Here is a 10935-nt window from a genome sequence, read left to right on the forward strand (position 1 = left end):
CGACCCCTCCTTGGGTTTCCGAGGCAGTATCACTACGGAAGTAGGATTGCCCAACCTTCCTTCCGAGGAGTGGCTGGTGGGCTTGAACCGCCAGCCGTCTGGTTAGCAGGCAAGTGTCTTAGCCACTATGCTACCAGAGCTCCCCCATAAAGATTACAGCCTTGGAAATCCTATGGGGGGCAGTTCTACTCTGTCCTACAGAGTTACTGTGAGTCAAAATCAGCTCAACAGCAGTGGGTTTTGTTTTTGGTATATCTATATTTGCTATTAATGATTTCTATTAATGCTTTTCTCTTCAGTGTTTCATACTGATCAAGATGATCCTTCATCAAGTGATGATGAAGGAATGCCATATACACGACCAGTTAAATTCAAAGCAGCACATGGTTTTAAAGGACCTTATGACTTTGATCAGATCAAGGTGGTGCAAGATCTTAGTGGTGAACATATGGTAAGCTACCTTTTTTAGATTTCAGGATTGATACTGTTTTCATTGAGAGTAATACTTTCACTTAAATATAACACTGATCTCTTATGTGTGTAATTTTGTAAGCCTGACTCAAGAAGAGCAAATGAATTGATATGGTATAATAAATAGCTAATGCAGAGGTCTTGCTCTCAATTACTGTTCAAGAAGTGCATTATTGAGTGACACTCTAGGCGTTTGTCTAAGAAACTCATATAAAGCTACCACTCTTTAATGCAGTTGAATTAGGTGTTGGTCTGTCATCTGGGAAAATGTTCCCCAGTGTATTTTAAATAATTCACGCAAATTTCAGAAGCTCAGTATATTTGTAAAGTTAGGTATTTAGCTAAAACAAAGAGTGGGAGGTTCAAGTTCTCTATTACAGTTAAAATGTACCAAGGTAGATGAAAGTACACAAATTATATTGCAGTTGCCCCTGAAAATGTTGGGAACACAGGGAAGACAGCAATAAAACCCAAAACTGGAAAAATTACGCTGTGTGTCCTTGATCAGGGAAACTAAAACTCTTTCATCTCTCTGCATCTGACGTAGTTTCCAAGAGGACTCTATTTTTCTCTCTTTACTGAGAAAAGAAAATGATGCCTTTGAACTTCCCTCAATTCATCTGCATTGGCATTATTTTTACTTATATTTAGAATCAGCTCTTGATTATCAGACATAATGTGGGGATAAAGGAAATGTTACATATTATCAAGGATTGTAAGAATTTTAAAATGTGATTTTAAAAAGCTATCTGCCAAACTGTATTTGACTTACTATGTTGCTGTTGTTAGGTGCCATTGAATCAGTTCCAACTCATGACAACCCTGTGTACTACAGAACAAAACACTACCCAGTCCCATGCCATCCCCACAGTTGTTGCTATGTTTGAGTCCATTGTTAGTAGCCAACTTTTAAAGGCTATGTTAGGTTACTGTATAGCCTTTAAGAGTTGTCTTAAGTGGTCCTGGATAGAGAGGGAGAACAATGTGGAACAAAACTCAAAATCATTTGGAAGAAAAAGGGGAGGGGACTAGGTTTGCTGGTCTGATAGAGCCTGGTGGAACCACTGAGACTATGGTCCCTAGCTGCCTTTCAGGTCTGGAATTAAACCCACGCCTGTGGCTTCCAGCCAAACAAAAGACAGACATATGAGTTGAACATGTACCTGAGGTAGATACACTCCTTGGAGAGAACAATCATGGGAGAAAAAGGGACTGTTTATGCACAGAGAGACAGTTCAGGGTACAGGAGAACATGGAGGGATGGACACAGGGAAGAGGTAACTATGGGGAGGAAGTGAGAGGGGAGCTGTTGCATTGGGTTAAATTGTAGTCAATGTCTTGAGACAACGTATGTGTGAACTGGAGTATGGAATGTGAATTTGCTCTGTAAACTTTCACCCAGATCACAATTTTAAAAAATTTTAAAAAAAGAGTTGTCTTTAAGTAGAAGGAAGCAACCATAAGCATATCAGATGGCAGTCACATTATAATTTAAATTTTGGTGTTTATAATCTGCACATAAAATGTTTAAATTGATTATAGTACTTGAATCTGATAAATTATTTTATACTGTATTAACCATCTTTCATTACTTCCTTTTATAAGTAAAATCCCATTTTAGTGGGCTTCAAATGACATACTTCTTAATCTACTTGAATTTTGTGGAAATGAATACCATTCCAGTAAATGAGCTCTTCTTGTCTTTAGCTTGGATAATCTTTTTGGAACACATATGTTTTGGTCCTTATGGTAATTAAGTTGGTGTGTCAACTTGGCTGGGGCTGGTTAAGTGGCTGGGCAGCTGAATGTAGTTATTCCCCATGGTGAGATTGGTAATTAACTCCATGGTGGAGTCTATTGGAGCAGCTGAGTAGCTGCTTTAGGAATGTGGTCTGCTTCCCATATATAAGAAACAGCTTTGGGAATGGTCTCTGGCTTCTGGCATGCTTGAACCCTGCATGTAGTCAAGTCGTCGTTCAGCAGCCTACCGATCTTGGGACTTTTAATGGACTTGAATTAATGGCCTGCCATGTGGTTTGGTAATATCAGGACTGTGCCTTGTTACTTGTTGACCTTGGGTTTGTCAGCCTTAGCAGCCAGCAGCTGAGTGAAGAAAAACATCCAATTTCAGTGGGCTGGGAGTAGGAGGCAGAGCTGAACTCCAAGGTTGAGGGGCTTTCACCCAGCCCCTGGAGCCTGGCACTTTGAACTCAAACTTAAAGCCTCCAAACTGTAAGAGAATAAACTGTTTGTTAAAGCCATCCCATTTGTGGTATATATTCCTGTCAGAGCGGCACTAGGTAACCAAAACAGTCCTCTAATCCTGCTATAACAGAAGTACCACAAGGGGATGGTTTTAATAAACAGGAATTTATTTTCTTACAGTTTATGAGGCTAGAAGTCCAAATTCAGAGTGCCAGCTCTAGGGGTCTGGGTGAAGGCCCCTCGACCTTGGGCTTTAGCTCTGCCTCTTGTTCCAGGCCCACTGGAGCTGGAGGTTACTCCTAACTCAGTCAGCTGCTGGCTGCTGAGGCTAATGAACCCAAGATTAACAAGTAAAATGGCACAGTCCCAAGATCTGCATGCCACTGATTCAAGCCCAAGAACTGGAGATGAAGACTCAGCCAAATTCTGGATCTAAAATGTGCCAAAAAGCTAGAGACTTTTCTCAAAGTCTCTACATATATGCTGGAAGCAGGTCACACCCCAAAGAAAGCTACTTAGCTGCTTATAGTAGATTCCATGGAAGTGATTGCAGTCTTATCATAGAGAATAACTACATCCAGCTGCCCAGCCACTCAGAAGACAGCCCAGCCAGGTTGATACTCATCCTTAATTACCACACCATACACGTGTGTTGTAATAGTCTTTGTTTTAATAGGATTTGGCCTTTCCAACTTAGGCGTTCCAGTTCTTTAACACTACACATAAAACAAACAAACTCACTGTCGTCAAGTCGATTTCAACTCATAGCAACCCCTCCTTGGGTTTCCAAGGTGGTATCTCTACAGAAATAGATTGCCCAGCCTTCATTCTGAGGAGTGGCTGGTGGGTTTGAACCGCCAGCCTTCTGGTTAGCAGTCAAATGGCGTAGGCACTACACTACCAAAGCTCCTACACATACACACACATGCAAACACACTTCCCCCTCTTTTCAGTTTTTAGGGAGTCTAAGCTTTATACTGTAAAACCAATGGGAAAGCAGACTAAGACATTGCCATACTAACACTTCTTCTAAATGTCACAAGTGTCACTGCTAAGATGGGCATTGTTCTTTCCTCAGCTCTGCCTCTCCCCTCCCCTACCCCCCTCTTTCAGTTAGGAGACTCTTGATACAAAACTAGAATTTCTGCTTTTACAATTAAGATTTCTAGCCATTTTACCAGTTAGCCAGTTGCTGTCAAGTCAACTCCAACTCATGGCTGCCCCGTGTGTGTCACAGTAGAACTGTGCTCCATGGGGTTTTCAGTGGCAGATTATTTAGAAGTCGATTTCCAAGCCTTTCTTCCAAGGCACCTCTGGGTGGACTCAAACCTCCAGCCTTTCAGTTAGCAGTTGTTGTCATTGTTAGGTGCCGTCAAGTCAGCTCTGACTCATAGCAACCCTACGTACAACAGAATGAAACACTTCTTGGTCCTGCACCATCCTCACAATCCTTGCTATACTTAAGCCAATTGTTGTAGCCACTGTGTCAGTCCATCTTGTTAGAATCTTCCCCTTTTTGGCTGACCCTCCACTTGACCAAGCATGATATCCTTCTCCAGGGAATGGTCCCTTCTGATGACATGAGCAAAGTAGGTGAGGCAAAGTCTGGCCATTTGCACTTCCAAGGAGCATGCTGGCTGCACTTTTTCCAAGACAGATTTGTTCCTTCTTTTGGTAGTCTGTGGCATTTTCAGTATGTTTGGCCAAACCATAATTCAAAAGCATCAACTCTTCTTTGGTCTTTCTTATTCATTGTCCATTGTCCAACTTTCACATGCACATGAGGTGATTAAAAACACCATGGCTTCAGTTAACTGCACCTTAATCTTCAAAGTGACATCTTTGCTCTTCTGTCAGTGTGTTGTACTGTGGTGGCTTGTATATTGCTGTGAAGCTGGAAGCTGTGCTGCCAGTATTTCAAACACCAGCAGGGTCACCCATGGTGGACAGGTTTCAGCAGAGCTTGAAGACTATGACAGACTGTGAAGAAGGAAGGGGCCACCCACTTCTCAAAGAATTGGCCAGTGAAAACCTTATGAATAGCAGTTAGCAGTGGAACACATTAACTTAATGGCTATTAACTGAAAGGGTGGAGATTGGAGTCGACTCCCAGGTGCTTTGGAGGAAAGGCATGGCAACCTATGTATAAAATAGTCAACCATTGAAAACCCTTTGAAGCCCTTTAGAACTACCATTTCCATGAATATGTAGACAGGTTTGGGGTCTTGAGTTATTCATTTAGATTATGGCAGACTGCAACTATCTCATCCCACCTTTCTTCTGAAAGCCCTGCCTTGTGGTATTGTAGCAGCACTGGAATGCCAGCCTTAAGTGATATTAATAACATGAACATTATCTTTGTATGTCTGATTTAGTAAAATTTTTAACCTTGGCTTGAAAGTAACGTCTCGACTTTTTAAGAAATAAATTTGAAACTTCTTTGTTTTCATAGGGAGCTGTTTGGACCATGAAATTTTCTCATTGTGGCCGATTACTTGCCTCAGCTGGACAAGATAATGTAGTGAGAATATGGGCTTTAAAAAATGCATTTGACTATTTCAACAACATGCGAATGAAATACAATACTGAAGGTACTTTTCATTTATTGATGGGCTTTAAAACTCCAGAGAAATCTAGAATTTCTACATTCAGAGTTTAATAATGCCCTTCTTATCTGGCAGTCATTTGCAGCAATCACTACTTTCCATGAGAGCCACAAACCTAAAAGTAAGACAGATGTCAAGAGCCAAAAAAAAAATCATTAAACCCAATAAAAATAGCTACAACAGAGCTTTCAACTTTAGCCCTTTTCAGGCATAGTGCATCCTTATATTCATTAACTCTTGAGACCATTATTATCTGTTGTTACCTGGCAACCTTTAGTTCTACCTTAGATTAAAATGAAAGAAATGATAAAAATAGAAAAAGAATGAGAATAATATATACATCTAATAAATAATGATTAAGGAAACATAGCCATGGAAAGTAAATGTGAATTGTCGATATATCAGAGGGTATATGAAAAAATACTAAGTGGACTCACTCCCAAGGATTGGCTCTCAGCCCAATAGTAGAAAGACCTACGTGCAGAACACCTACCTAGGGTGATGCACCCTCCTGTGCTAGGGAGATACACCCCTTGGAACAATTGACCATGGAGCATCACAGGGGCAGCATTCACCTGGAGGGAAAGCTGGACAGACAGGAGTGCATCGTTAAGAAGGGCACAGGGAGGGGGTGGTCACAGGGAGGGGAGGGGATGGTAATCAGGGTGTGAAATCAAATGTACACGAACTGTTGAATGTAAAAAACATTTCTCTCTGTAAATTTGCACCCAAAGCACAATAAAAAAATTAAGTGAAAAAGGGAAACCTTAGAATATTATGTACACACTGATTAAAACTATGTAAAAATATTTTATGTATCATGGTAAGAGGGAGCTCTGGTAGCATAGTGGCTAAGACACTTGCCTGTTAACCAGACGACTGGCGGTTCAAACCCACCAGCCACTCCTCGGAAGGAAGGTTGGGCAATCCTACTTCCGTAGTGATACTGCCTCGGAAACCCAAGGAGGGGTCGCTATGAGTCAGGTATGACTCGACGGCACATAACAACAACAACAACAATCATGGTAAGAATCAGGAAAGTATGTCATGTTAATGGATACAGAGTTTTAAGTTTGTGGGATTCTTTTCCGGAAATGATTTACCTGTGTGATACCCACCACCCCCACCACAACACCCCCACCAACCAAGGCTGGAAACAAAGTTATAGAATGAAAAAAAAAAAGTTAAAGGATGAGAGAAAGATTGTAAAGTAAGAGACAATCCACTAACAGTAGAGAATATAATAATAGAAGCGCCAGTTTCAGGAACAATAGAAGTCTAGAAGAATTCACTAACTGGAGAATTAGGCCCTATTTAGTAGCTTTTGAGGACATTGCTTGCATTATGCTATAACATTAAGTGAATTTTTATTACCCTAACCATTTGCATTTCTTTTGTTGCCCTATCTGGAACAAAAAGACTATTTCCAGTATCCCTTGAGATTTATCCTAATCCAGACTCATTCTACTCCTTTATTGTTAATCTCACTACTTGTTAGAACGAATAAGTATTTATATATTATTTATTCACAATGAATAATGATTTAATGGTAAAAAAATATTTTGGTGCTTAAGGAGTTATGCCTCACTTACTTGGAAAGTATGTATCTTTCCAGAATACTACATTCTCTATTAATTAAGTTTTACTGTGTCGTGATTTCTGGATGTTTTATTTTGTGCTTTAGTGTATGTGTATACACATACATGCAATTTTATAATTATTATGTTGTTTTTAGGGCGTGTATCCCCATCACCTTCTCAGGAAAGTCTAAATTCATCTAAATCTGATACAGATACAGGGGTATGTTCATTGTTTTTTGTTTACTATTGTGAAATGCTATGATATGATTTGTTTACCATCAAGTACCTTATTGTTTATCAAAAATTGCTATTACTTGAACATGCTTAATTTAAAATTAAGGTTTTGGAGTTAGAAGCAAGAGTGTCTTCTGTTAAAATTGATGAGTGAAAAATTTGTTTAAAAATGACAGTGAACAAAATATTACGCTACTAAATTGCAAATAGAAGCTTAAATACAACAAAATCCCCTTCATTCAAATTAGTATTTAAGAAGAATAATGATGGATACCTGAAGAAGTGGTAATTAATGGAAAGAGGAAAATATTTAAACATTTTTCAATCTTACTGTTTTAATAAATGCTTTTACCACAGTTTCAGGTAGTTTAAATATTTTAGTAATTTTCACTTAGTCTTAGAGCTGGAAGGTTAAATTCCACCAGGTTTAAGCATCAAAAACAGAATACAAAATGTTATCCTAAATTGTCACCTCTGCAGTTTATGTTCAGAGTTAGGCAAGGGAGAACCTAAACTGTCCACCTGTTCCACAGTGTTTTCTGGGATCATGGGCTTTCTAGTGTGTGATGTTGAGTTTTCCCCATGCTAAACAGAACTCACAGATTACAGGGTTTATTAGGGAAGCACCAGGCTACATACAATTCAAGTTCAGGAAGTACGCTCAGTCTCTCAGCCAACAGTCTCTCTCCCAACAGTGCGTGTCTCTCGATGTCTCTTTCTCAGCAGCACGTGTCTCTCAGTGTCTCTTTCTCAGCGCATGTCTCTCAGGAGCACGTTTCTCTCAGCAGCACATCTTCTCAGCCAGCAGTCAGAGAGATTCCTTTTTGCTTCTAGGATGGCTCCTTTTGAGCTTGGCAGAGTAGCCAAACCAACCAATCATTCCATTAGAATTCTGAGCACCTGAGAGTGAACTTCCCAGAACATTGCTTTGTGCCACTCTCAACAGAAATACCCCAGGTGGATAACTTTAACAATCAAGAGCTCCTCAGTTGCTCACAACAACACAGATGGAAACAGTGAAGATAAATTGAATTTGAAAGATGTAAAAGAAGTCAAATCTCTAGGATTAGGTGATGATGATTGTGTGGATGATTCATAGGTGTCTGGCTTGAGTAACTGGCTAGATGGTAATGGTCAGTCTGAAATTATAAAATGTGTAGACGGAATCTGGTATCTACCTACAAACCTGCTTCTCCTCTCTTCTGAACTTTACTTAATGACAGCAACATCTACCCATTCACCTAGTCCGAAACACTCAGGAGTCACCATTAGTTTTTCTTCCTTACCCCCAAATCAGACTAGTTAGAAATTCTTTTCCACTCTGCCCTCATCACCAAATGCCCATTGAATCTGTCCCTTCTTCCCCCATTGTCACTCATCATCTAGGCCCTCAACTCTTCATTTAAATGATTGCCATACCCTCATAATTGATTGTTCTACCTCTGGTCTCTCCACTCCTTGGAAGGAAGGTTGGGCAATCCTACTTCCATAGTAATACTGCCTCGGAAACCCAAGGAGGGGTTGCTATGAGTCGGACCCAACTCAACAGCACATAACAACACCATCACCACCTCTGGTCTCTACCCAGTTTATAGTCTATAAAATGGTTACCACTAGCTATTTTTTTAAAATGCAGATTTAACTATGCCATCAAACCAAAAATACCAAACTCACTGCCATTGAGTCGATTCTGACTCATAGCGACCCCTATTGGGTTTCCAAGGCTGTAAATCTTTACTAAAGTAGATCGCCCCCACCTTCCTTCCACGGAGCAGCTGGTGGGTTTGAACTGCTGACCTTCTGGTTAACAGGCAAACTGTGCCATAGGTTTAAAATTTTCAGATGACTCCTTATTACCTACAGAATAAGATCCTTCCCCATATTGCCTCAGCCTACCTTTTCAACTCATTTCTAACTTCCTAGTACCTGTTCATCATACTTGCCATGCTAGCTGTATTTCTGTACCCTCAACACCCTTTGTTCATGTTTGTTCTGTCAGGAATGCCCTCCCTAACCCATTTATTCACGGGGCAAAGCCCTACTCGTCCCTCAAGATTCAGGTCAAATGTCTTCTCTTACTATTTTCCTTGAATCCAACAGGAAAAATTGTTCCTCTTTTGTGTTTTGATAACACATCCTATATACTTTATTAATTTCCACTTCCTCCTTGTCACTTTGCTTCCCTGGTTAGACTCTGAGTTCTATACTTTATTGGTCTTCACATCTTTGGAACCTAACCCCATGCCTGCCTGTAGTGGGCCTGCAAATAATGTTGACCTCCTGCCTTGGGCCTTGTCTGTCTTGTCTGAATGCCTTCACGCTCCCTTTTTATTCAAACCTTGCCCCTTCTGCGAGGCTCACTTCCTCCGTAATGTTTTCACTGACTAATATAATGGGAAAATTTTAACTGCTTTGCTTTAGGGAAATGAATTTGCTGTTACTAGATGAATTTACCAAAAATTTTCCAGGCATTAATTACTAGTGAAACAAGGACTGCCTTTACCATCTGTATTACATACTGCTTTCTTACAAATTCTTACAAATTCTTGATCACCTCCATCTACCCCTTACCCCCACAAAATCCTATGTAAGTCCCAATCCTGATTGATTATAAGGATGCTTAAATGACTAGTCCAATAGTTCTTTGACAAACAAAACATAGCCCCTGCAGAAGTGAGCTTTTTTCTGGAGTACTTGGGTAACATTTATATCTGTGGTTGCAGGAAAGGGTCATATTAGGTTTCTTTCATTTCACTCATTCTATTTGGAGACAGTTAAAAGAGTCCTGTATTTCACATGCCATTGGAGTTTGTATCTGGTATTATCTTTTAGTCCTAGCTGAAAAGATACAAGGATACAATAAGCACAGTGGAGTTGATTTTTCTGATGAATATACTTTGTTTCTCATGATAGTGATCTCATATAATTTCTTTTAATACTTTGTCACTTTTTTGTCTTCTCAGCATATATGTAAAATAAAATACGTACAGTTGGTCATATAAAGTGGCTGATGTACCCAAGATCGCTCACTGACTCATTAGTAGAAACAAGCCTAAAACTTCTGGCTATTATGTTCTTTGTTTCTGTTGATTTCCAAAAGTAGCTCCATAAATATAAGGAAGAAAGGAAGAAGTGCATGCTTAGTTTACTCTATTATCAAAACAAATAAGCACAAACCCACTGCTGTGGAGTTAATTCCAACTCATAAGGACCTTGTAGGACAGAGTAGAATTGCCACAGAGAGTTTCTAAGGCTATAAATCTTTATGGAAGCAGACTGCCTCATTTTCTCCAAGGGAGTGGCTAGTAGGTTCCAACTGCTAACCTTTTGGTTAGCAGCTAGTCACTTAACCACTGTACCAGCAGGGCTCCTTCTGTTGTGATGGAGATTTATAAAGTGGAGACTTTTTAATAGTTGGCTTTGTCATAGACTATAGACCTCCCAGTTCCTAAGAATCCATAATTGGGTAAGATTGCAATATTAATATATATATTTTAATAAGTGTAAATTTTCATAGTCATCAGTATGCTGCTTACCTAGAAATTAATGTTTTTCCTAGGTAAATCTATGTTTAGTGTGCTTTATTAGTGGAACATCGATGTGAATATTTTAGCATTTAACTGCTACTCAAATTTTATGATAATAAGTGAAGGCAAACACGAGTATGCAGGTGGATAGATGGGTGGACAGGCTGAACTATTAGGTATGTCTGTGCAACAGGGAGTGTACCCAACACCATGTATAGGGTTGGCAGACAATGGTTCTACAAGTATATTTGTGTGTTCTGTAAGAATTCCCAGAGGTATAGTAGAGCTGACAAGGGACAAGGTTGTAGTCAC

The 10935-nt window shown here is 39.8% G+C and overlaps 1 protein-coding gene across 1 annotated transcript in view; it reads left to right on the top strand.

The window, feature by feature from the left end:
• WDR44 (WD repeat domain 44) overlaps positions 1-10935 on the top strand; it is a 97896-nt gene that overhangs the window by 61217 nt on the left and 25744 nt on the right. Inside the window, exons 11-13 of the mRNA XM_042782198.1 lie at positions 300-451; positions 5129-5267; positions 7018-7082. Of these exons, the coding sequence (XP_042638132.1) occupies positions 300-451; positions 5129-5267; positions 7018-7082 (356 nt within the window). The remainder of the gene's footprint in view (positions 1-299; positions 452-5128; positions 5268-7017; positions 7083-10935) is intronic.

The sequence above is a fragment of the Orycteropus afer genome, unplaced genomic scaffold, assembly GCF_000298275.1.
Source record: "Orycteropus afer afer isolate SDZICR_OR568_19922 unplaced genomic scaffold, OryAfe1.0 scaffold00259, whole genome shotgun sequence".
NCBI classification, from domain to species: Eukaryota; Metazoa; Chordata; class Mammalia; order Tubulidentata; family Orycteropodidae; genus Orycteropus; species Orycteropus afer.